The 26,737-nt window shown below is 48.5% G+C and overlaps 1 protein-coding gene across 1 annotated transcript; it reads left to right on the top strand.

The window, feature by feature from the left end:
• Positions 1–12,834: 12,834 nt before the first annotated feature.
• LOC130681393 (uncharacterized) lies at positions 12,835–26,605 on the top strand. The gene is made up of 7 exons (XM_057494461.1): positions 12,835–13,263; positions 18,330–19,668; positions 20,868–20,941; positions 22,152–22,270; positions 25,436–25,623; positions 26,079–26,155; positions 26,374–26,605. Exons 2-7 carry the CDS (start codon positions 18,391–18,393, stop codon positions 26,603–26,605), a joined length of 1,968 nt encoding a protein of 655 aa, XP_057350444.1. The 5' UTR covers positions 12,835–13,263; positions 18,330–18,390.
• Positions 26,606–26,737: the final 132 nt, after the last annotated feature.

Below are 26,737 nucleotides of genomic sequence, written 5' to 3'. Positions count from 1 at the left end.
CCTGGACCAAAACCCTGGAGAATGGTGAGCAGGTAGTTCCATTCTCTGGACCAGACTCACTCTGAAAATGAACTCCATTATAACCCAGCAAAATATTTCAGAACCGTTGGCTTTGTTTGACTTAATAGCTGATGAAAGCACTTTGCCCTGAATTCTAATGCCTCGCGCCTCTCCAGCGTGGCTGACAGTCCCATGCACGTCCTAGAGCACTTTGCGTATGGGAGGGACTTAAGAGCAGTTTATTCAGGACTTAATGGGCGCTGGATCCTCACTGCCGCTGGTTTGAATCCCAGCTCTGCCTCTTACAAGTGGTGTGATCTTGGCAAGTCACAAGCCCTCTCTGAGTCCTTGCGCTTGTCAGAGGAGAAGCCTCAGAGATTCTCCATCACAGGGCTGCTGTGATGGCCAGGAGTGAGTCTGCACAACACATGGGCCGTGCACAGTACACCCTGGGCAAGTGTTCCCTGAGGCACTTAGCACACAACACAACAGAGCCTGCTAATCGTAGCACCTCCCGCCCTGTAAATCCAAGGTCCTCCGCGAACAACAGCTCGTGTTTGCGGAGCACCCAGCATATGCGGGCTGTGTGCTAAAGCACTTTATTTGCAATGCCTCGTTTAATCCTGTAAAAAGCAACAGCCTGATCTTGAGCTCAGGTCAGGGTCCTCAATAACTTCTCTGAGGCTACCAGAGCTCAGAGAGAGAGACCCACAGCTTGAACTCAGTGAGGGGCAGAGACCAGGTTCAGAAAACACATGCAGCTTACCCCTGAACAACATGGGTTTTACCGTGTGGGTCTTCCCATGGGCAGATTTAAAAAAAATAAATATATTGGAAAAATGGAGTGAGATTGTGGCAATTAGAAAAAACAGTTTCTTTCCTCCAGCTTACTTTATTGTAAGAATACAGTATATAATACATATAACATACAAAATATGTGTTAATAGACTGTATGTTATCAGTAAGGCTTCTGATTGACAGTAGGGTATTAGTAAAGTTTTTGGGGAGTCAAAAGTTATACATGGATTTTCAACCGCACCAGGGGTCAGTGCCCCTGACCTTCCACATTATTCCAGGGTTAGCTATATACAGGCAGCTCTCAGTGGTTGTCCTTAAACTTCCTAGTTAATGATATTAGTAACCGTTACTGGGTCGGTCAACTCACTGATGTATTCATCATTGAGCAGATATGTACAGACCACGAGAGGCTGGGCACAGAGGGTAAGTGAGGCCAAGCTCCTGCCTCAAGCCACTTCCATGTGGGCAGCCCTCAAGTGGAAGAATTCAGGACAGTGCACACTGTCATGGAAGTATAAATGCAGAGCCCTAGGAGAAGAGGCGAGAGCAACTTCCTCAGCCTTGCAGAAATCCAGAAAGACTTCATCAAAGAGGTGACAGGTGAAGTGGGTCTTGAGGGATGAATAGGAGTTTGGCAGTTTAGTAAAGTGCTGCTGTTTTCAAGGTGGGCTGCCTGCTGCTAGGCAGGTAGTACCTAACCAAGCCAGAAGGAGCAGGGGGTGGGCAGAAGGATGGGGGGAGCACGGCCATTTACTCTCCACATTTCTGCTAGCCGCCTAGTGCCAAAGCTTGAGCATATCTCACCTCAGCATTGTAGGGGGTACCTCACACTACCACTGCTGGGCAGGAAATAAAGGCTGCCAATTTCATGTACATCCAATTCTTTCTGGGGGCACGCTGGCAATTTATAAATTTACAGTTACACAAATGCATTAACTCTTATACACCATTGCTCTCTTTTCAGCTTTCAATCAACAACAAACTGAATATGAGGGTTTTAATGAGCTATCTTGAGGTCTGGAAGCCACAGTGTTTCCAGGAACTTCTTATCATTCTCCCTGCATCCCAGCCAAACACACCTAGAGGGTGTGCAGCTTCAGGAGGAGTCTCTCTAATAAGCACCATCTAAAGGTCAGGAAGAAAAAGGCTGGTTATCTTTCTAAACCTGTCACTCTTAGTTCAACATAAACTTGTAAACACTAATACAGTGGCAGGAACTGGGGGCAGAAAAGCAAGATAGGTGAGGAAGCTTTGCAAAATGCTTTGAATTCTGTTTTTACTGTTTGTGCTTTGACCAAAGTTGTTTCTGCATAAAAATATGAACATGTTATAGGACAAATAAAGAACAAGATACAGGACGAGATAGAACACAAGATGGAGCGGTGCTCCTGCAAGATGAGACACTTTTGTTCTCTGAAACAAAAGACTTTGGAAAATAAAACACAAGTCCTGGAAAGGGAACAGCTCTCATATGCTCGGGAACTTCATCAAAGTACAACCACTCACTTGGTGAAAAGACATATAAATAGAAACATAATCCCGGAACTAATTATTCTTTCCAGGGAAGAAACCACCTGCTTCCAGGTTTCATCTTTCCAGTGATTTACTACATGACATGTAACAGGATATACCTCTTGACAGCATATCAGAACATGAGGTATTTAAATTTTTTCTATCTTTGTGTCCTGTATTAGCCAAGAAACAGTGATTGCAAATTAAACATCAGAACTGGGGAGAGATGAGTCAGGAGAGATTTGCCAATGTGTGGCTTACATACATGAAGTTACATACATTGGGATGGTCATGGTGCTGCCTCTGTGGTTTCAATGCCTTCCCTTGATAAATCTGGTTTGATTGGCATGAACATTCTTAGATAAAGCAGACTGAGACTGCAATGCCAATATTTTTGTGACTACTTTGTAATCGGCATTAATCAATGAGATGGGACTGTAATTGCTGCAATTTCCCCTCTCTCTCTTCCTGGCTCCAGAATCATGGATATAATAGCACTTCTAAGAGTTCCCAACAATTTGTTATTCACAAATGCTATATTAAACACACTACATAAAATTGTGCCTGACTCTCTTTTCTCTCTCTTTTTTTTAAACCCTGGAATCCATGAAGTCCTAGGGTGTCAGTACATAAAGAATCAGTCTCTCCAAATTCTTCTGCTAAGCTGCCTGGCTGACCCTCAGCTTAAAACATGTTGGAATTTTGGTCTCACAGCCTCATAACATTTCATGAATTCAACTTCATTTTGGAAATTTCTCAATCATTTTGGTGACTTGGACAATTTTCCATTTCATTATAATGCTACAAAATTCAAGCACTTGCTTTGCTTTTCAAAATGTAAATCTTAAAAAACAGGTGTTCCACCTTAATCGACAGAATTGGATCTTCTACCCCAAACACGCATCCAAGCCAAAACAGAGGCTCCCGAGCCTTGGTCAATGTCGGAGGCTCAGGAGGCTCCAGCCTCGGGGCCCACGCTTGCTGGGCCGATCAGACAGATGCCCCCGTACCAGGTTGTTTTAAACCCAAGTGAAACTGGGTGCTGGGCAGATCAGAAATGCAACTCAAATAATCCTTCCACACCTACAAAAAAATTCAGTTAAAAAATATACATCGAAAGACTTCCAAACCGCTCCTGTCGGTTCATGCACGTCGGCGATGCATAGCGAGGGGCCGGGAGGTATATTCATTTGGGAATCGGGGGCAGGACTTCTAGTCTATGGAGAAAAACGCTGCCAGGAAAACATAATTGTGCTCTTAAGTTTTTTTCTCCCATTAAATTCACAGAAGAACCTGTTCAAGTTGAAGAACATCTCCTCTTCCTAATTCACTGCCAATCCTGTCTTGTAAATGTCAGTGCGATTCAGCCTGATTAACTCTTCCATCTCTCAGAGCTGTTCCACTCTTAAGCTGCCAAACAAAGATCCTTCTATTTCATTATTCAAAATATTAAGTGAAGCTCAAAAACCTCAGTGATAGACTTTGGGGTAAAGAAATATTGCTCTGTCTGTCAAAAAAGCTGCAAGTTATTTCATTACATAAAGTAGTGCTCAGGGCATCTGACCCAGCCATCCCCCGAGAACAGGAGACCGGCCGCAAGTCCCGCCACTTGGCCTTCAAGGGACGCCTCACCCCCTCGGCCTTTCCACCCAAACTTTATGAAGCAATGTCATTCCGTGCTCTAATTTCATTTCTCCAGCTGCTGTTCCTGTTTGTTTGAGTTTCCCACAAACAAACTTGGGAAAATACTGACAAGTCAGGAAAGAATGGAAATCCATGTCTGATTCACAAACTGTATGATTTACACTCAAACAATCAAATGAACTGCAACTTTTTCTGACATAAGAGCATTTGTGATTCTTAGTCCTATCAGAGCAGAATATTTCTATGCTTGTTATGGACAAGAAAGGAGCCAGAAAATTCTGTGGTGCCATTGAAACAGCCCAGAAGCCAGGCACAGGTACTATCTCAATACATAGAAATTGTTAGCTTTGAAGTGGTAAATATTTATCATCTGTGTGTCAGCTTCAACTGGAAGGAGATGATAGTCCTACTTACCTGTTCCGTGTGGTGTACATTACAGGTCAGAAGCCCTTCAAATGCAGGGTGTGTGGCCCAGGGAGACTCAGCACCCAGCAGGTGACGGCTCTTCCGTTCAGTGGGGCCGCTCCCCAGCCCCCCATGCAAACGTCACTGGGGAAGAATGGATACATATCTACAACCCTCTCAAAACAGGATTTTGCAAGTATCAACTTAAAACGCAGGTGGTAGCCTAGACCTACACATGCCAACCCCACAGGTCTCACCGCTGTGCCTCCGGAGCCCCGTCTCTGGAGAGCTCGAGCCTGGGAGCTCCGGGCAGCCCACTGCCTGGCCTGAACCCACTTTTCAGAAGGGAGGAAAATGCTCCCAGGGCTGCGTGGTGGCTCAGCACCACACCCCCTTGGACAAGCAGCCCAGCCCAGAGGAACCTGAAGCTGTGCCCCCAACAAAAGGGAATCCTGTACCCAGTCTGACACACTCAGCTCAAGCCAACCACATTCGAATCCCACCAGCCACGTAGACATTTTCACAGAGACATTAAGTGCATCCGGCACCCACCTCAGTACTGGGCGGACGGTTCTCAGGGAAGCTGGTGCATCCTCAGGGGCAGCTGGGGCTGAGTGTCATGATGCCTGGGTGGCTCGGGCACTTGGTGACAGAGACCATGGGTGCTGACTGTCCCTGAATGTCCTCAGAGCCCCACGTGAGAAGATCTGCCCTGTGCCTGCATGACTTTGAAATGCTCAGTGGAATGTTCACATACATGATCTGCTACTTGTAAGGACACTAATCACCCCCTCTAGTGTGACCTCACCTTAACCAATGACATCTGCAAAGACCCTCTTTCCAAGGAAAGTCACGCCCGGGTTGCTGATGGACATGAATGGGGCAGGGCACTTTTCAGCACCAGGCAGGCAGAAAGGCACGTTCCAAACTGCCTGTCACATCAGGGCAGTGCTGGGTCCGAGCGCACGGGGACCACTGACCTGGGGGACGCCCTTGCTAGCTAGGCCTCTGGGCACCTTCCTGTCGCCCCCAGGGACCACAGAGCAGAGGACACTTCCAGCCTGTGGTTTGCCACCTCACCACTCAGGGACCCTCCTCTTAATTGCTACTGATGAAATATAAGCATAAGTAACTTAAGACCGACGTCACGGGTGACGTGTCGGCCCCCTTGTAAAAGCGCGTGAAGCACACACCCCGAGGGGCGGCCATGGAGAGCCCATGTCATTGTTGCATGTGTGGGGCCGTTGCTCCCGGGCCCCAAGCCCGGATTTATCCTGCTCTGCACAAGCTGTACCACCCTGGACACATCACCTAATCTTCTGAGCTCAGATTTCTCACCTGGGGCTGGAAGAGCATGTTCCCCCCAAGGGTGGGTGAGGATGGACTGTGCACACTTGCAGGGCACGCACAGAATGTCGGGCGTGTCAGAAACTCCATGAGTCAGAGTCACAGTGGCTGTGACAGCTGCTGCCACCACCACGGCCATCGTCATTTGGGGGCAGCTTGCCTTCCAGCCCCCAGGACAGGCTCGAGCTCTGGGGTCCTTGGCTGTCAAACAAGTCTCGATGTCAACCACACACACTGCTCACTAAGTGACAATGCCGCCAGGAGAAGCTTGGAGAACAAACAACAGTAAAGACATGTTTTTATGCAAAGAAATGACCTTTGGAAAAACTGAGCCACACAGGCTGAACATGTTTTAATCTGGTAATACGAAGGATGTTTGTGGAGTACATCGGATTTCTTTTCTTGTTATGATTCTATTCTGAGTCCTAATTTACATCTGGAAGCCATCGTTTAGAGAGAATTCACATTACTGGCAATCATGTGAACATCCCTTTACTCCCCCCAACAGAAAATACCCCACCTAGACACACCCAGACCGAGTGGGGCAGGTGGCTCCTTGACTGTTTTGGAAGAAGCATGGCCGCCTTAAGAGGAAGGCCACCGTGCAGAAACGCCCTGTGAATTCTACTCAGAGGTCACTCCACACACCAAGTAACAGGACAATTCAATCCCTGGAATGAAGTCCTCTAGGCTGCCTGGGAGAATCATTTTTAGCTCATTCTGTGTATCATTGTATTTCCCAATCTGGCACCATGAACCATAAATAATCCTATCATTTATTAATTACATTTCCTAACCTAGTCAAGAAGAATCCTGCAGTGTGGAGCAGCAGATCATGAATAAATGGTTCATTGAAAAGCAACTCTTATTGCCAAGTAGTTGTAAATTCAGGTGTGCTAATTACCTACTTTAACCTTTTTAAACAGTTCCCTCTAAAAATCTCAAAGACGGATGTTTTATTATAACAACTTTGACCTCCAACACACAACACAATTAGTTTTGCACCCTGACAAAGGGATGCTTTGATTAAAAATCCGTGTACCACGCTATTATAAGGTATTATCTGCATAGGTGCTGAATGTGGGTGAATATACTCGGATGCATTAAACATACACACTATTCACATATTATGTCCTACATCTACTTGAAGTTTCGATCTTACTAAGTAGAAAATAATGAATAAGCACAGACTATAATTACATAAAACAGTGCCAGCTCTGTCATCAGAAGCCATTATGAGTGACGCTCCTGTGGAGTGTGCTGTCCCCAGCATTCTAACCCCGCTGAATATACCTTAACTGAAGTCATAAAACCACAGAAATGCAAGTCAGGGAGCCCACTCGATCCGCATGCCACAGCCAGGACGCCACCCGGTCTCCCAGAAAAGCCTGAAGCCCCAGCTCTCAGGACAGGTAGGACTGCCACCTGTCAGCCCTGCCGAGCTCGGAGCCACAGGCCACAGCACCGGAGCCCAGGTGAAAACTCAGATTCCTGAGCATGTCCCTGGGGCATGAGACTGCAGGCATCTGGCAAGTTCCTGTGAGGTCCACACTGCTTGCTGGCGGCAGGACCCACACCGAGAACCTCCGTCTAACCCACAGCCCACGAAGGAGGAAGCGACCCTGCAACAGCCTGATTGGTGTCTCAGAGGATGAGGCGCCTCCCTGTACGACGCTGGGCGCAGCTGCCACATCTTTTCCGGGGCTCCGGCCTTGAGTGCCCCCTCACTCCCCATCCTCGGCAGCAAGGCCGTGGACGTGTGCCGCCCACAGACGGCCGCCACCATCCCCGGGCACACTTCGTGGCCATCGTGAGACTAGGGGGTCACAGGCAGAGCATGCGGCCCAGGCAGGGGCGCTCCTGGGAGGAGAGTTAATTCTGTAGCACGGCGGGGGAGGGGACAGAGGGGAAAACGCCCAGTGACCAGCGCCGGGCACCACCCTCTGAAAGCACTGCATGGACTTCATTCCCGAGGCAGGAGGGGGTCCTGGCCACCAGCTTCTGTTGTCGCCGGGCCCTGCCCATAGCTCCACGTCCAAGCAGAGAGGGTTCCTCCAGGAGAAGGGCCTTTGTCCAGGGAGGACCTCAACCTTTGATATGAAGGCCTGACCTTGAGACTGCCTGGGGCTGGTGGGGGAGGAGGTGGCAGCCATGCACAGGAATGTGGGGATCTGGAGGTCCACAGGGCCTGGGGTAGGGGCTGGGGGTGGCGGGGGACAGAGGAGCAGGCCCCGAGACTGCCGGGCTGGGTGGGACACTCCATGGAAACAGGCCCCCTGCACCCGCAGCCGGTCCAGACCATCCCACCAGCCTCCTCTTCCTCAGAGGAGGGCGGGCTTCTGTTTGCTCGCTTTTTGGAAGCCAAGGGAAGGCTTGGGTTTCACATCTGGGTCAGTATGGAATAGAACAAAGGCTGAATGAAGAAAAATATCCAAAGTCTGAAAAAATTGAGAAGTTCAAGTTAAGAGAGAGAGCCCGTGGAGAGAGCCTGGCCTCCCAGGCCCAGGACATGGGGTGTGGGAGCTGAAAACATCTTCCCATCTCTCTGGAGGGCGAGAAGTAGGACTCGCACTGGAAAAGGGAGGGTGCCTCCCACCCATGTCTCCTACACGCTGCTGTCGAGGAAGACGGAGGCCGGCCTGGAGGAGTTGGAAACGTTAGCTCCAACGGTGCCAGATGTGGGCTCACATGCTGCCAGGGGCGGCGCGATTCAGACCGTTTTGCAGGAGAGCAATTTGCCAACAATCAGGAGCCTTAAATGTGCTCCTGTCTCTTATCACAGTAACTTGCCCTCTGAAGCTCTAGTCTTAGAAAATAATCCTTAATTCAAAGATGCTCACTGTGAGATCACCCTGATGCCACCAAACACGGAAAGTAGTGAAATGCCCAATGGCAGACCCCCAGATAAGCACCTCATATCATGGCTATGTGCTAGGATGATTTCCCATCTGTGAAAACTGTTGACATTTAATGACGGGGAAATGCTTGTGCCATTACACCACTAGAAGAAAGCCGGATACAAAATCGTATTACATCAGGATCTCAGCGCCATAAGTAATGATCACAGGAGGAGCAGTACACAGCCACCATGGCCAACAAGCTCCGCCGATACATGCTTTGCCGTGTTTTCCACACTTTTTGTAACAACCATGAATTACCTTAAACATAAGAAAGTAAGTTTTATTTTAAAAGGCATGATGTACACTCGCAAATGAAAAATCCGGTACAAGCCTTCATGTGTTTTCACACTTCATCTTCTGAAGTCAATGAGAGCAGAACATAGTTGCATAAATTTACTAGCAGGGCCGTTGACAGATCGAATTGGTTACAGAAACCAGAGTGTGCCAGCCATTCAGGACTATAACCTAACACTAATTTAAAGTCAGTAAAATGCCAACTTGAATAGCTGCTGCAGAGGCATCTGATTTCTCCAAACACACTATACCTGAGGCTGGTGGCACACGTCATAAAACTCACCCACCGTCCCGTCCAATTATCTCAGTGTGCACATGGATACAACAATGAACATGCGTATGTTTATTACTTATGTACATGTATGTGCATATGTCTGCATGGGTCTGGCTGTGTTTATATGAGTATTTACACATCTGTGAGTATGTGTATGCATATGAATGTGTGCACACAAAGATGTGAATGTTATGTGTATGTGCATGCACATGCATACATATATACATGTAAATGTTACATTTGTACAGATGTTTGTGAATTTATATGCATATGAGCGTGTCTCTGTGAATAGGTGTACACATATGCATGTGTGAATGCGTGTTTATATGCATGTGTTTATGTGTGTGAATGCGAATGTGCCTCTGAATATGTACGTGCTTGTTTTTTGTTCCCTCTGCTTCCAGCTACATAATTACAGAAACTAAACTATCCCTTCGAAGTGGGGACTTCGATTGGATGATGACATTTACTACTGAATGAAAGTGTCTAAGACAAAAAAAATTGAAAACCTCAAGACCAGAATAATTATGTTAGAACCAAACAAGTTGATAGAGTCTGTTTAATTTTTTTTCAAGTGTTAAGTAAATTTCATACCTAACAGCTTGGAAAGTAAGTTCTTGGTGACTTTGATGGTTAATGTTTATACTGCTTGATACTCTGAAATGATGGCTAAGTTAACACAAAGGGAAGAATTCTGTGATTCCATCTGTCGGTGGGCAGCTAAGCACACAGGCTTCTGTTGTGCAAACCCACCAGGACTTTGATCACCCTTTTTCAATATTATCACTTTGACTCAATTAAAGCACACAAACCCCCAGTCCAAAGGAACATTTGAGAAAGTTTAAAACAACAAAACAGAAGAATTTGCAATGGAAATAAATATCTTCTTAACCTAAACAGCAGTAGACATTACAGAAAACACTATTATATCATCAGAAGCTTTCTTCTTTACCCATCGGGGGGTCTGTAATTATGTCATAATTCATATTTAATTGTTTCATCTGAAGACTATTATCTCATTTCTTCATGATTGTCTTATTCTAGCTGTTTATATTTTTTTCTATTCACAATGTCATAATTTTCAGACTAAAATATTGAGTCTTGTTATAAATGATATATGGATATGATTTAATTTTTATTTTACCTTTTTAAGAAAATCAAACTGTAATCCCAAGATGTCTTTTGTCTTAACTATAGGGCTTGGTATTTTGAATGCTTTAAAACATTGCAGTATAGACATTTAAGCTACGGTTGCCTTAATAGCAAATATTAAGTACTTTTTTGCAGAGTATGGTGTTAATTATTACAATAAATATTTTCAAATAAAAGAATAAAAAACGCATGTTCTACAAAAACTACAGTTTCTTAAACATCCATAATCACTAAAATCCACCATCCCCACTGTGCGGTCAAAGCTACATGGGAACATGGGACTGGTCTCTTTCTTTGAAGAAGAGTCATTTCAAAACTAGAACGTGAATGTTTGTATGAGCGGTTCTATGGAATTCAGAAAGACCGTTAGCCAAGGTCTGGTCTTTGTTTGGACCTAACACTGGAGAAACTGGAGTTTTGATGGAAGAAAGAAAGAATTCCTCCTTCTGGCTGGGAAAGTTCGTTTCCAAGAGTGCGTTTCTCTCTGAGTCTGGGAGCCTGGAGTGAGGCTGAGGTCATGGCACTGATCGGTGCAAAGCCTGCTCACATCTGGGAAGCCCCGCCAGTGTCCCTCTGCTGGACAGTAAGCACCAGACCTCGTCTAAAGAGCAGGGTCGCTGCCGGGGTGTGTCGGCAGGTGCACAGCAGCAGGTTCTCCGGCAGTGTGAGGCTCCATAGCACCCGGCACTGAAGTGCAGGCCAGACTCCACGGTGAGAATATGCCCACTGTGGCTGGTTTCAAGCCGCCACTGCGATGTTACTAAATGCAGATTTGGGAAGAAAAGGGGGCGGTGGGCCACCACAGAGTGTAGTTACCATAAGATGGGTGGACCCGAATGCCTGCAAGAATACGGCCACTAGTAAAGGACAGTGAGCATAACTAGAGTGATGTCTTCACTATTTTCTACCTTTGTTTTTCTTAAATTTAATTGTGAGTTTATACAATTTAATCTTTAATGATGGGTGTCTGTAACAATGAGCCCATGCAATTCCTGCAAATTTAACAGCTGGTTCTCAGGAGCCGTTCTGAGCCGACTCTGCACAGCTGTTCGTTGCCTCGTCCTTAAACATGCCAAGAGCCGTGGGTCACCAGACGTGTGAGAGGAGGCGCTAAGGGCACAGAGGCCGAGACGAACAGATGAGCAGATAGCGCAGGGCAAGCCGGGCAGTGATTGGAAGGGCATTAAAAAAATTAAAACTGATCACTAATAATGCCAGGGGGGATAAATATTGCATCTTAGTCATAGTGATAATCCAAGACACTCAAAGGGAAAAAAATTAGAGTTCTTGTGAATTAAAAATAGGATTACACTTAAAAATTTAATAGAAGACAAATATTATGAAATTATTCAAAAATCAACAAGAAGGCAAATAGAGCCAAAATAAAATTAAAGGACATGTTCAAGAGAAAGAATATTTGACTAGATCAAATACAGAAAATGTAGAGGAAGAAATTACAAAGGCGTTAAAGGCAATTTCCAGACTAAAGTACATGAGTGCCTTGGCCACTGTGGCCCACACACACACACACAAACAGTGCACCTTGGCCACAGTGGCCCCCCCCCAACACACACAGTGCACACTGGAAGGGCTGACCTCTCGAAGCCTCAGGATACTTGTGTCCAGGGGAGGGGCCAGGGAGCCCAGGCAGCAGGGGGATGGCCCAGAACCCCCAGCTCTGGGAGCCCCTCGATGGAGGGGCAGAGACTTCAGAAGCCAAGGAAATAAGCAGAAAATAAGAGGGAGACAGGCGTTTTATCTCCCATTCACACAGTCTTCAGAAAGAGCCCAGAAGTTAAGCAATGTGGTGGGGATGGTTTGTCCAGATGGAAAAAAGTCAGTCTAATGTTTTGTGCTTAAAGTACAAGCATTTACAGATGAACTCTTGGGATGTAGAAAAGTATGCAAAAAGAAAACAACTCCCCAAAACAAAACGTGTAAGGAAAAGAGCTCAATCTTTGTATGTGGCGTGACTCATGTGAATGGGATATAGAGCAGAAAGTTAATATAAATACTTGATATCTGGGTAGCCAAGTGTTACAATATTGGTATTTAAGGAGGATGGAGAGAGAAAGCATGTTTCTGGGAAGTAAGTTAAGTCTTCCTTATCCTTAGTAGGTCAATAATACTTAAAACTGAAAAATCAAAAAACAGCAACACAAGCCTGGTATTTAGAAATAGGGAGCAAACACCAGACAATCGGCCAGAAGAATGGAGAGTGGCTGCCTCTCATTTGTGGGGGCCAGAGGCAAGCGGAGTGCCAGGGGGAGCCTCCCCAGCTGACCCGGGAGTACAGGGGGCCCAGGCCTCGGAGAGCAAGCCTCTGCAGGTGCCCCCACGGGCAGAGCTGTACGGACAGGCACAGGACGGCCGTGCTGGCGACAGCATGCAGAGTCACCAGCAGGCCCCACGGGTCTCATCAAAAAGTTATCTGGACCGTTGGGGTGGTGCACATGTTCAGACCTGCCTCCCGAACGAGGTCTTGAATGTTGACCGGTTGTTGGCAGCCGCACCCAGAGGGTGGCGCTCAACGTGGGGCAACTTGAAAGTCCCATACTTCCCAGTTGCAAAATACCCTACATCACAAAACCACATGCTAATCACTCCTTAGCATAAGAACCAATCAGATCTACTAAAAATTGCCATGCTAATGAAGCACGTATAGCAGCACCAATCAGCACAGAGCATGAGAGCTATATAAGCTGGCCCCTTCGTTTAGTCTGGGTCCTGCCCGACACATTTGTTTCACAAAGAGCTGAAGATTAAAGCTTTCTGCAGAAGAATCCTGCTGTTGTTGCGTGCTGTTCTTGCCGGCAAGGACGGGGCGCGCGACAAGTGGTGCCGAAACCCGGGAACCAGAACATCACCGGCACAGGGAGGACCCTTCAGACATCTGGAGAGGATTCAGAACTGCAGGACAGAAGAAAGCCCGGAGAGGTAAGTTCCGAGAGACGCGCTTTTAAGGGTGGTGGCTGATGGTTCTCTGTAAATAAAGAGGCACCATGGGAAACGCACCATCGTTAGTCTCAGCACTACAGGCAGTTCTCAAAGAGCGAAATTTGAAGGTCTCCGCCAAAGTTTTAGGATCATTTGTAAAAGAAGTAGACCGTGTTGCCCCCTGGTTTATCTGTTCAGGGTCCCTCTCCATCCCGAGCTGGGACAAGTTAGGGAAAGATCTTGATAAGAAGAAGAGGGACACTTGAGAGGAGGCACTAGACCACTATGGAAACTGATTAGAGCTTGCCTGCAGGATGAAAAGTGTGAAAAGGTGATAAAGGCAGGTCAGAGAGCCTTGTCAGACATCCAAGAAAGTATGTCAGAAACGGAACGGGAGACAGAGTTAGCTCGCGGCCGAAAAAGGGCCGCTAAAACGAAAGTTAAAAAGCCCCAGAGTGAGGGAGAGAGCCCATCCAGGGCAAAAGCGAAAGAGCCCCGAGAAGCAGGTGATGACCGCCTCGGAGAAAATAGCAAATACCCCTGGAAAGAGTTGAGGGAACTCCGACTTTCCAATAGGGAATCAGAAGATGAACTAATGTCCTCGGAAGAGGAGGAGGAGACTAGAACCGTGAAGTGCGGAAGTAAGGGAACCAGCAAGGCTGAAAGGCAGACCAAAGAGAAAATGAAAGCAGGGTGCTCTCCGTCGCCCACTGCTCTGCCACCTTATGTGAGCGGTACACATACTTTCTGTCACCCAGATACCATACAAGCAATTAAGCAAATGTTCCCTGTGTTTGAGGACAACGGGGTACGCTCCCACCAACCCCTGAGCCATAAACAAGTTAAAGATCTAGCAGAGTCCGTTCGGGCTTACGGAGTCAGTGCTAACTACACCTTAGCACAGATTGAAAGGTTGACAGAGACAGCTATGACACCTACAGATTGGCAGTATGTAACTAAAGCATGCCTTACTAGTATGGGACAATATATAGAGTGGAAAGCATTGTGGCATGATATCAGCATGACCCAGGCACGTGCAAACGCTGCCGAAGGGCAACCCGCGTGGTCGTATGATATGTTGACAGGCCAGGGACAGTGGGTGGCCAACCAGACCGCCTTCCCCGCACAAGTGTACGCACAAATAAACGCGTGCGCTGCTAAGGCATGGAAAGCCCTCACTAACAAAGGGGAAGTGTCAGGCAATTTGACAAGGATTATCCAAGGGCCGAGCGAGCCATTTTCAGATTTCATCGCTCGCATGATGGAGGCCGCGGGTAGAGTATTTGGGGACCAAGAGCAAGCTATGCCCCTAGTGGAGCAATTAGTATTCGAGCAGTGTACCAAAGAATGCAGGCAGGCGATTACACCCTGGAAACAGAAGGGGATGACTGCTTGGCTAAAAGCCTGCAGAGAAATAGGGGGACCACTCACCAATGCGGGCCTAGCCGCGGCTATATTACAAAGCCACCAACAAGCCAGAATTACTAATAAAAATATTAAGTGTTTTCAATGTGGGAAATTAGGACATATAAAGAGAGAATGTAGAAGCCCAACTTTAGAGCACACAACCCAAAAGACCCCTGGATTATGCCCTAAGTGCAAAAAAGGCAGACATTGGGCCAATGAATGCCGATCTGTTAAAGACATAGAAGGGAAACCCTTAGAGCTGCCAAAAAACGCCCAGAGGGGCCCCCGCCGTCAGGGTCCGCAAATATATGGGGCAACCAGCACACAAGTATCATTTGGGAGCAACCAAGCCCCCCAAGGAGAGCCACTCCAGGTTCCGCGGGATTGGACATCCGTGCCACCACCAGAATAGTGTTAACTCCGCAGATGGGAGTTCAACCTATTCCCTCAGACTTCAAAGGCCCTTTACCACCAAACACAGTTGGATTACTCTTGGGGCGCTCTTCTGCTGCCTTAAAAGGCCTTGTAGTCCACCCCGGAGTTATTGACCAAGACTATGAGGGACAAGTGAAAATTATGTGTTCAGCCCCCAGAGGTATCTACCCCATATCCCCAGGAGACTGCATAGCCCAGCTTTTAGTGTTACCTAGTCTCCACGCCAATTACCCTTCCATCGCAGCGGAGAGGGGAGAACAGGGTTTCGGCTCCTCCAACTACAATTCCGCTTTCATAGCATTAGACTTAGCAGACAGACCAAAATTGACCCTCAAAATAGAAGAAAAGAGTTTTGAAGGAATCCTAGACACTGGAGCAGATAAAAGTATTATCTCTGCAACCTGGTGGCCCTCCAAATGGCCTGTAACACAGTCCTCACACTCTTTACAAGGTTTATGATATGAGTCTAGTCCTACCATTAGTGCCAAACCATTGAGATGGCAAGCGCCTGAAGGGCAAGAAGGTACAGTTACCCCTTATGTGCTCCCACTGCCAGTCAATTTGTGGGGGAGAGATGTTATGCAAGGCCTAGGCCTTAAACTCATTAATGAGTACTCCACCCCTGCCCAAGGCATGATGATGGATATGAGATACATCCCTGGCAGAGGGCTAGGGAAACATCAACAGGGACGCACGGAGCCTATCCTACCCAAAGTAAAAAATGACCGTCGCGGCTTGGGTTTTTCGTAGGGGCCATTGAAGATGCCATGCCCATACCCTGGCTTACAGAGGAGGCCATATGGGTTCCTCAGTGGCCCCTATCCTCTGATAAATTGGAAGCAGCTCACCACTTAGTACAAGAACAGCTCCAATTAGGACATTTAGAACCCTCTGTATCTCCATGGAATACGCCCATATTTATAATCAGAAAAAAGTCAGGATCATGGAGATTGCTTCATGATTTGAGAGCAGTAAATGCTCAAATGAGGCTGTTTGGACCTGTCCAGCGAGGACTGCCACTCCTCTCTGCTCTACCCAGAGAATGGAAAGTAATCATAATAGACATCAAAGATTGTTTTTTCTCTATACTCCTAAATACCAAAGATAGGGAAAGGTTTGCTTTTACCCTGCCAGCTATTAACCATGAACAACCCGGCGCCAGATTTCAGTGGAAGGTCCTCCCTCAAGGGATGGCAAATAGCCCCACCATATGTCAACTGTATGTTCAGCAAGCGCTAGCACCAATCCGCGAGAACTACCCCAAACTAAAAATCATTCACTATATGGATGATATCCTTCTCTGCTCCCCACAATCAGCAGAAGTAGAAGAGGCCTATGTGAAGCTCACTAAATCCCTAGAGACTTGGGGACTGAATATAGCCAGTGAGAAGGTCCAAAAATCTAGTATTAGCAAATTCCTAGGAGCCACCATTTACACAGATGTAATTTGCCCCCAAAAGCTTGAGATAAGACATGATCAGCTGCGAAATTTGAATGACTTTCAGAAACTCCTAGGGGACATTAATTGGTTGCGGCCATATTTAAAGATACCTACCACTGAATTGAAACCGCTATTTAAAATCCTAGAAGGGGACTCACAACTAACATCTCCGCGCTCCCTTACACCTGAGGCAGTGCAGGCCATCCACAAGGTAGAACAGGCCTTAATGACAGCACAATTGAATAGGATACAATTAAATGAACCCTTTGAGTTATGCATCCTTCCTACTCCGGGACTGCCAACTGCAGTCTTGTGGCAACGAGGGCCACTGATCTGGATCCATCCCCAAGCCTCTCAGGCTAGAACGATAGAATACTACCCAGCCGCCATAGCCAAACTCGCTCTGAGGGGAGTGAAAAACTCATTAACACATTTTGGGAAAGCTCCAGCAACAATCATAACCCCTTACAATATGGAGCAGATACAAACATTATGTGCTATGAATGATGATTGGGCCATACTTGCTTATAGCTTCTCAGGAACCTTTGATAATCATTTCCCAAAACATCCCCTCATCAATTTTGCTAAAAATCATCCCCTAGTGTTCCCTCGGGTCACTAGCTTAACCCCGTTGCCACATGGAAAAACAGTCTACACAGACGGATCCAAGACTGGTACGGGTGCCTATGTCCATAACGGCAAAATTGTAACAAAAAATTATATGCCCAATACTCCACAAATCATTGAGTGCCACATAGTCTTAGAAGTACTACAAACCTTTCCCGGACCTTTGAATGTTGTGTCAGATTCTTGTTATGTAGTTAATGCAGTCAAATCTCTGGAAGTGGCCGGGCTAATCAAAGCATCCAGCACAGTAGCCACTCTGTTCAAGCAGCTGCAATCAGAATTACTTAATAGACGATCACCCTTATATATAACCCACATCAGAGCACATTCGGGCCTTCCCGGGCCTATGGCCCGCGGCAACCAGCTAGCAGACCTCGCGACTAGGAGTATAGCTTTCCCTCTGCTAGACCCTGTCGCCACAGCTTCAAAATTCCACTCACAATTTCATGTCACTGCTGAAACACTGCGCAAGCGGTTTAGCATAACCAGAGCCGAAGCTAGGAACATTGTTCTTAGCTGCCAACACTGCTGCAGTTTTCTTCCCACACCTCATGTTGGGATCAATCCTAGAGGTATTAAGCCTTTACAGGTTTGGCAAATGGATGTAACACATATTTCTTCCTTTGGGAAGCTGAAATATGTACATGTATCTGTGGATACTTGTTCGGGAGTCATCTTTGCCTCCCCATTGTCTGGAGAGAAAGTTTCCCATGTCATTCACCACTGTCTTGAGGCTTGGAGTGCATGGGGGTTACCCCAAATCCTCAAAACGGACAATGGTCCCGCCTATACTTCTGCCAAATTTGCTCAATTTTGTCATCACATGGGAATTAAACATATCACTGGTCTTCCTTACAACCCATAGGGTCAAGGGATTGTGGAGCGCGCGAACCGCACTCTCAAATCCTATCTAATTAAACAAAAAGGGGGAATTGAGGACATACCCCCCACACCCAAAACAGTTATAGCCCTAGCACTTTTCACTCTAAATTTTTTGAACCTGGATGCTCAAGGCCATACAGCAGCAGACCGCCACAATCAGTGGCCAAAAGACCCACAGGAACTAGTGAAATGGAAGGATGTATTATCTAACCAATGGAAAGGCCCGGATCCAATTATAATAAGATCCAGGGGAGCTGTATGTGTTTTCCCCCAGGGTGAAGAAAACCCCTTCTGGATCCCAGAGCGCCTGACCAGGAAAGTCCTGAACAAAGGAGATGGCGTCTCTGTGCCTGTGGATCCTGCTCTTGTCGATGGGAATCCTGACTCAGGGAGTACTGAGATGGGGAATATTGTCAGTCTTCCCTAAGCCCATGCCTGTTCGCTATAATGCAGCAGTTTTTCCACGCTTTTTTACTACTAACTCTAGCATGAACCTGCCTTACTTACCATTAGATTCTCTAGCAGCTTCTTTAGGAGAAAACCGAACCTTTGAAACCGATGGATCTTTGTGCTTCACCACTCGTAACCACTCAAATTGCCTGTCCCTTAAACAGCATATGTACGGGTGGTTTAGCCGTGATAGAAAATCGGGTGAATTTAGTCAGTCCTTTCGTGAGAATAAGACCTACACTTATGCAGCAGTAAGCCAAATGGTCCTTTGGATCAATGGTACATTTGTGAAACCTCCTATTAAGCAGATTAATTATAGCAACATATTCTTCCCTTACCGTCCCCGTCAACCCAAATATGCTCCCCATTGTATGGGAGATTATGAGGGAGAGCAATGGCCCTGGACTGATTGCCAGTCACATGCAACAACCTGGGCAGATGAGGGACACAAATTTTCCTTGTCCCCAGATATGGAGGAAATTTCCGGCAGCGTTTATAGAAGGGTGGCAGAAGGAGGGGAGTTCCAACAAGATGTAGGCAGGAACCCCTTCCATAAATGGCTGCTGTGTGGAGTTAATGGCTCGTGTTCAGACCTTTCTCCCTTTATTGTCCTACAAGGGGGAGGGATTGGGATGTCTAATAGTTCCTGTACCTATGAATCTACAAGCCCAACCTTAGATGGCAAAACTGTATACCAGGTGAATAAGACTACTTATAATATTTCATGTCAAAGAGTTGCACCAGCCCCTGGCCAATATCCACCTACTCCAGTATGCGTGTATCCCCCATTTCTATTTATCTTATCCAATAACAGTTTTGACTCTTGCTCCAATGACACCTGTTTCTTGTCTCAGTGCTGGAATATAACTGTCCATTCCAATGCTTTAGTGGCCCGCATTCCTCGCTGGGTCCCTGTCCCAGTGGATTCACCTGATTCCATGACCTTGTTTCGTGAGAAATGTGACTTTGGTGTCACTGCCGCCATAGTGGCTTTAATATCTCTGGCTGCAGTGGCTGCCACTGCAGCTGCCATAGCCTTGGACACCTCTGTTAAAGCAGCTGCAGAATTGAATAATCTTGCGGATTCAGTAGCCACTGCTCTAGACCGCCAATCCTCACTTGATGGAAAGATGAAAGGAGGAATAATGGTCCTCAATCAGCGAGTAGATCTAGTGGAAGAGCAACTAGATGTGCTCTGGCATTTAGCCCAATTGGGATGTGAGCGAAAATTTCACGCTCTCTGCATTACTAGCATACAATATGAAAACTTTACGCGAGCAGCTAATCTGTCACGAAGCCTGTCCCAGTATCTTTCAGGAAACTGGTCCCAAGACTTTGATGGAGCATTGGAAGAGCTACGGCGAGAAATAACCCACATCAACTCCACCCGGCTAGATATCTCCGTAGCAGAAGGACTCTCTTCCTGGTTCCACAGAGCTCTCTCCCACGTTAAAGAGTGGGCGGGCATGGCTGGGATGGGTGTATTCATGCTTGGAGGTCTCATGCTCCTACTCTGGTTGTTATGCAGGCTCCGTGCCCAACACAGGCAAGATAAAGTGATCCTTGCTCAAGCCTTGATGGCAGTAGATATTGGCGCCTCTCCCCAAGTATGGCTCAACATGCTCAATAAAGAAGCTCAGCTTTAGCTTGAGGTAGCCCTTGCACCCTGAGCCCTTGTGGCATTGCACCAGGCCCGGGTACCTTATCGCTTACCTGCAGCTTTCCCTAAGAAACTCGCGGTGCAAGAGGGTCAAAGAAAAGGTCCAAGACCCTTTGTACCAGGCGGTCCCAACGTCTGCTAGAGGATGCGAGGCAAAGCACTGCAAGAGGTTTTGGACCCCTCTGAGAGACACGCCTGACTGCATAGGGGTAGATGCCCAGAGACCCCTCTCCAAAAAGGGGTCATCAAGAAATGTTTGCTGGAGGTCAGGCCTCTATCTCCGCCTCAGCTGACGAGTTCCGTCCTGAGTTTCTATTAAACAAAAAAGGGGGAGATGTTGGCAGCCGCACCCAGAGGGTGGCGCTCAACGTGGGGCAACTTGAAAGTCCCATACTTCCCAGTTGCAAAATACCCTACATCACAAAACCACATGCTAATCACTCCTTAGCATAAGAACCAATCAGATCTACTAAAAATTGCCATGCTAATGAAGCACGTATAGCAGCACCAATCAGCACAGAGCATGAGAGCTATATAAGCTGGCCCCTTCGTTTAGTCTGGGTCCTGCCCGACACATTTGTTTCACAAAGAGCTGAAGAGTAAAGCTTTCTGCAGAAGAATCCTACTGTTGTTGCGTGCTGTTCTTGCCGGCGAGGACGGGGCGCACGACAACCGGTCACAGCTTTTTGGGCCTTTTCACAGAGAGTCAAGAACCTCCAGCCAAAGGAACACATTTCTTACGGTGACATGCGAGGCACGCTGACGGGCTCTTCACGGTGCGTCTGACGTGCAGGAGATCCGGGAGCTCCTCCCTGCCCGCCAAGAGAGCGCCTGTCCTGCACCGCCCAGACTTCAAGCTCACGTCTGTCTCCAGCACTTGAGCTCTGCATCTGCTTGGGGTGGGGGGCGATGACATCAATCACCAGAGCAGACCCCACGCTTGCTTTTTCTCATTTTGAAAAAACAAACGCAATCTGCTGACTTCCAGAACAGACCCAGGCACTGGCGGCAGCAGGTAATATTTCAGTGGCATCAAAAGAAGGTCATAAAATGAGCAACCCTTCAAATGAAATGTTTACTCTAGCAGGACAAATGTCTTAACTGGGAAAAGAAATCCCAAGGAGCCTGCCTTTCTGAAACAAAATTTTAAGAAACCCACAAAATGAAAACAGCCCTCTCTGAATGGATGCCTGGGGAGCCCCAGCCCAGTGACAGGCCTCCACTGTGACCCCCATTGCGCGACTGTGTCACCGCAGTGTGTCAGCACACGTTAATGCAGACATCACAGCACACTGACAGAGTAGCAGGCCCAGCCTTTCTTTGTCTCTCGGGCCTCCACCACCTGCCCTACTGGCACACCGGGGGGCTGTGGAGGGCCGGCTCATAGTCCTGCCCAGCCAGGATAATCGGGGGTCCAACACCCACTTTCCAAGTGACTGGCCAAGCCCTCAGTTCTCATCCATACTAGATGGCAGCTGTATTTTGGGAGAAGTAGTAAAAAGCAATTAATATGCTCAAGGGGGCCTTTAAAAGACTGTTGGCTTCCAGTTTTTCAGCCATAAAGAACCTACTCAGAAAGACCTGGGTTTAAAGGGAAGGCTGAAGGAGCCTGTGTGCTAGAACCTTCTTTCTTAGGTTGCAACACTGCTGCTGATTTGGGGGTGCAAGGTGAGTCTTTGGGGGACAGCACAAGAACACACATCTCTCCAAGGCTGGGTCCCCCCCTCTGGAGCCTTGGATGAGAAAACAGGTCCACTTCCTGAGGGAAGTAAACATGACTGGTTTCAAGCTTCCTGCAAAACCACAACGGAAAATGAAGGAAATCATCCTCCAGCTTAAAAATCCAGCTTCCTCAGAATTTTTCTGAAATAAGAGGGAAAATTAATCTATGATTAATAAGTGGAGCCATTATTCAGATAAGGACAGAGCAAAGCTTTCTGCAATGTTTTGCTGGGAGGCTCGTGCAGGATCTCCGAGCCCGTGCAGGTGCGGCAGCCACAGAGGGACGGGCTTCTGCATCCCCAGCGCCCTGCTCTCGGTGGCTGCAGCCCTGGCAGAGCTGCCGGAGCGTCCCCCGGCCACCACGTCCCCAGGCAACAACTGTGGTTGGCAAGGCTCGTGATCAGACAGACAGTGTGCTTTCTGTGCAGTGTTCTGATGGCTACAGTGAGTGATTGAGACCCACTGACTTTTACATTACATTCCAGCTTCGGTTTCATTTTGACCCTAGTACAATGTGATTTTGCTGTAGAGACAGGGTTAAAGTCAGAAACTAATTCTCCCAAGCGACTGCCAATGTGAACACATCCAGGAGTATATGGAGGTGTAGGGGTCGCCTGACCCTCAGTTCAGCACTGGGTTAGCTAACACTGTGGTATTTTTCATTGCTACTTTATATGATTTGATCTCCCAAGCACCCAAAATAAATGTAACTTTGAAAATACTTCAATACTCAAATACACTAAAAATGATAGACTAATCCTTGTTTTCAAATAGCATACTAATTGTAGTTCATTGACATGATCAACATTTGAACCAGGTTTGAATTAAAAGAGCCTTTGGAAACATCCATGCATATGTCAACAATAACAGGGAGGCAGGACTTTTCCCGGAGAGAAAGTTGCAACACTGAACTATGAAGTAATCTTTGTTTTCTTTGCCCTCAGCTAGTCCCATTTTTATAGTAACAAGTGGGAAAGCCTGTCTGTGGTACCAGGACAAGCGTCGTGGAAAGAGGACGCTTGGTGTGCTGGCCTGCTCTCCTGATTCCTTCCCCAAAAGGTGTGCAGCTGCGATGATGTGACTTAATGATGCAATGTACCATTTTAGACCAAAAGAAAGGTTTCCAGACATAAAAACAGGTCTTGCAGCATGGTCTGTTGGGCAGGGTGAGGCACGCCTGTCCCCCTTGTCCCAGGCACACTGGCTGCCGTAATTGCTACTTTGTGGTGAGGATGCACTTGCTGTGCAATGGGTAGAATTCCACCTGCCTTGTTTGTGTAGACTCATTGTGCCAAAGGGTTTAGGGGCTCCTATAAGCAGCAGCAAGGAGTTAAAAATGGGAATGCATGGGGGACACTGTGCAGAGAGCTGTCCACCTATACGTAGCAGTCTGATTGTTTATAAATAAAAGGAAACATTACCTTTATGCAAAAATCAAATTAAAAAATTAAATTAGAATGACTGAGCTTTCACTGTCCACAAAGGCTAAGGCTGTCCCCACCGTATTAATCACATGGCCACAACTAGAGCCCTCGGATGGGCCGCACCCAGCGAGCCCCCTCTGTTTGCACCTGTTGAGCAGCGCTCAGGTGTCGCTGCTTTCGGGACCCGCATTTACTCCCAAGCAGGATGCACTGCATGGGTCTGTGACAGTCCTCAGTGGCTTGTTCCAGGTGCTCTAGTCCTGTGTTAGCATTTCTAAGATGGGTTCTGCACAGTCAGCCCCTTCCTGGTCTACCCTTGGGCAGCTCACAAATGCTTCCCACCTCAAGAAGATCAGCAGCGACTCACCTACCACCTGAGGCCAACGGGGCACAATGGGCAGGACAGGGGGGGCCTTGGGGTCCCTCTCCGTCCTCTCCACCCAGCTCTCCTGCCAACACGTGTCTGGCTCTCAGCCTTTCTCTTGGTCTGAAGCTCATCTGCTGATGCTCAGTCGTCCTGCTGTTTCCAGGATGGTGTCCCCGGCTCCAGCCACGTCCCCCGTGAGCTGCCAGTACCGGAGCAATCAGCCTAGATGGCGCCTGTGCGCCAGCCTCTGGCGGGAGCCGACTGCAGGCCCCTGCAGCCCCCCACACTGCTGACCTCTGCCCGGCCCTCCACCACCTGGCGCCACCTGCTCTGCCATGCCATGTTGTCCTCCATGTCTCACTGGCCGGTCACTTGAGATGCCCTGCTTCTTCTCTGTCTCACGCCTCTGCGTGCCCTAGATGCACATGTCCATTCCCAGCCCCTGTGGGGGTCCTTCCCCCACCTAGGAAGTCCACTCGGCGTCAGCCACGGCACAGTCTGTGCCTACCCTACCCACGGTCCCCAGAAGCGCCCACGGCCTCGGTGCCACGTCCCCTGCTCTGTGGTGCAGCACTGACCACGTCCTTTCTGACTTGGACAACAAACCTCATTAGGTCCCCAGTGCAGATGTACAAGATTCGTGAGACAACATCCCTACTGGCAGCCAGCTCGGTGCCCAGGACACAAGCGGGCTCGGGAGCAATGAGAAGGGTCGATGGGAAGGTCAGCACCTGGGTTTAGACCTGTTCTCAGGGGAGCCATCTAGGGATGCAAGTGAGGAAAACACCTCTTTAGGGAACAGGTTGTGGAAATGATCACTTTCTCGCCCTTCCTGCTGTTTGACTTTGAGAGGCGCTCGTAGGCCACACCTTTCTGACCGGCGGTCAGTCAATGGCAGTACAGGAAGTGCTGCTGAAGCAGGACACACCCCCACCAGAAACACTGACGTCTGGTAACACGCGGTGCTCCTGAAGCCCTTCACTCACTCACTTAGGCACGGGGTACGACTTGGATGGGGATCAGTTAACTCTAAATGTTTCACTAGCCTCTAGCTTGGATGGTGGTCTCACAGCCATGATTTTGACCAAGCCACAGACACAATTTTAGAAAACATTGGTAATATTTAGATCTAATTAACACACTTTATACTTAGTATGTAGTGATAAAATATTAGGGGACTTCCTTGTCTTGATATAAAAATAGTTCTTAAAATATAATAAAGGCTCTTAAAGCAATTTCGCATTTATCATTTCACTTGATATTATAACCTATACTTTTCAAATAAGGACCAGAGGCCCAGAGGAGCTAAGGGGCCCCCTCGGGCCACCCAGCTTCCGAGTGGCAAAGCCGGTGCTCAGAGCCACACTCTCTCGCTGCAGGTGGTGAGTTCTCCACGACCCACGCTGGCCCCAAAGAACTGAGCATCTCACAGGAAATGCCATCGCCCGTGACCTGCCACGGACCATCAGTTTTCCAGCCTCACACGGTTCTCCTAAGACCTCTGGCTGACGGTCCCGGCAGAGGTGACCCAGGAGTCCCAGTGGACGGAAGGCCAGGCGAGAGGATTCCACTGTAGAGCTCAAGGCCGAGGAAGGGCGATGTGCCACAGAGGACATGTGGGTATGACAGCAGCCGCCACCAGGTGTCTCTCGGGCAAAGGCTCACAAGAGTGTTTGTGGATACGATGCCCTTGGACCCAACACAAGGCCAAAGCTAAGCCGGCAGCTACCCGGGCCAGCCTGCATCCTTTGCCACAGAAACAAGAGGGGATGACACAGAATGCCAGGCGCTGCACATCTCACCCCATCGGTCTGCCCGTGGACTGCCCGGTGGAGGCTCTCATGACGTGCCCCATCCCTCTGCCAAGGCGCACACAGTGAAGGCTCCCCCGGAGGGCGCCGCCCCGGACACGCTAACCAGAGGTAGTGATGCCTCCCGTTTCCAGGTATCCGGCAGCAGCAAGGGTGCAGACTGACAACTCTATTACTTGACTCCCGTTGGAATCTTACAGGGTCACGCCCAGGAGCATACCGGACACACCAAAGGCCACGTGCTCACCGCTGATGAGCGGAGAGTATTTTTAGGGGACTCCAGGACATGTGAGCTCAGGGGCTCTGCTTGTAAGTGCACAGATCCTCCCCTCCCGCCCCTGGGGCCTGGGTTCTGTCGATGATAATTCAAGAAGGAGCTGGAAACCAGGAGGGAAAGCAAAGGAGAAAGAAATGGAGAAAGCAAGCCAATCAAGTGGGTAAGCTGGCTGGGAGCCCAGGACCAGGGCGCTGGCAGAGGGAAGGCTTGGCGCCCTCCCTGGAGGAGGCACACACAGCAACTGGAGTCTCAAGATCAGCCCCAGGGCAGCGTGGGCTCCTGGGCCTCCTGACGCGCCATGTGTCCCTCCAGAAGCGGAGCACAGCAGCAGCGGCCGCTGGGAGCACTCCTGGTGTGTGGGGAGCTGTGCTGGTGGTGGGGCCCGTCCTGTGGGCTGCTCCCCATGCTGGGGGCCCAACTGGGCAGCGTCCCCACAAGACAGCCCCTCTGGGGGTCTCTGTCTCCTCTGTTTTGTTCTCAAGGTCACCTTGACGTGTTACAGGAAGGCAGATAGTTTTTTAAGTCCACCATGACTAATCGTCCCTGATTTGAGACCAACGCCATGCCCTCAGGTCTGATCCAAAGAAGCTCTTTTCCCCCCAAACAGGAGAGAAAGCTTCAAGGACACGGTTGTCCCGCGGGTGTGCTGCCTGGTGGCCTTGACCATCTGCAGCAGCTCAGCGGTGCTGCAGCCCAGCTCCGTCCCTGCAGCGCTGGCCTCGCTCTTCCCAGGCAAGTGCTCCAGGCCCGGCCTACACCGTGGGCACCCAGGTCAGGAACCGGCTGCTGGGGCAGGGAAGGAATGTTCCCTGCTGCTGACCCTCCATGACAGCTGGTGACTGTCTGGCCGTAATAGTTATGGTCGGAGATACGATGTGACAGAGACTGACCTGCGTGTTGGCTGAGAACAGTGGGGGTCCTTGTTTCAAGTTTAAAGCAGTGGGTTAGAATCTCCTTCCAGGACAGGTCAG

This window comes from Manis pentadactyla, chromosome 17 (genome assembly GCF_030020395.1).
Source record: "Manis pentadactyla isolate mManPen7 chromosome 17, mManPen7.hap1, whole genome shotgun sequence".
In the NCBI taxonomy this organism is placed as follows: domain Eukaryota; kingdom Metazoa; phylum Chordata; class Mammalia; order Pholidota; family Manidae; genus Manis; species Manis pentadactyla.
The sequence above is the reverse complement of the archived record's forward strand: the minus strand, read 5'-3'. Positions and strand labels throughout refer to the sequence as shown.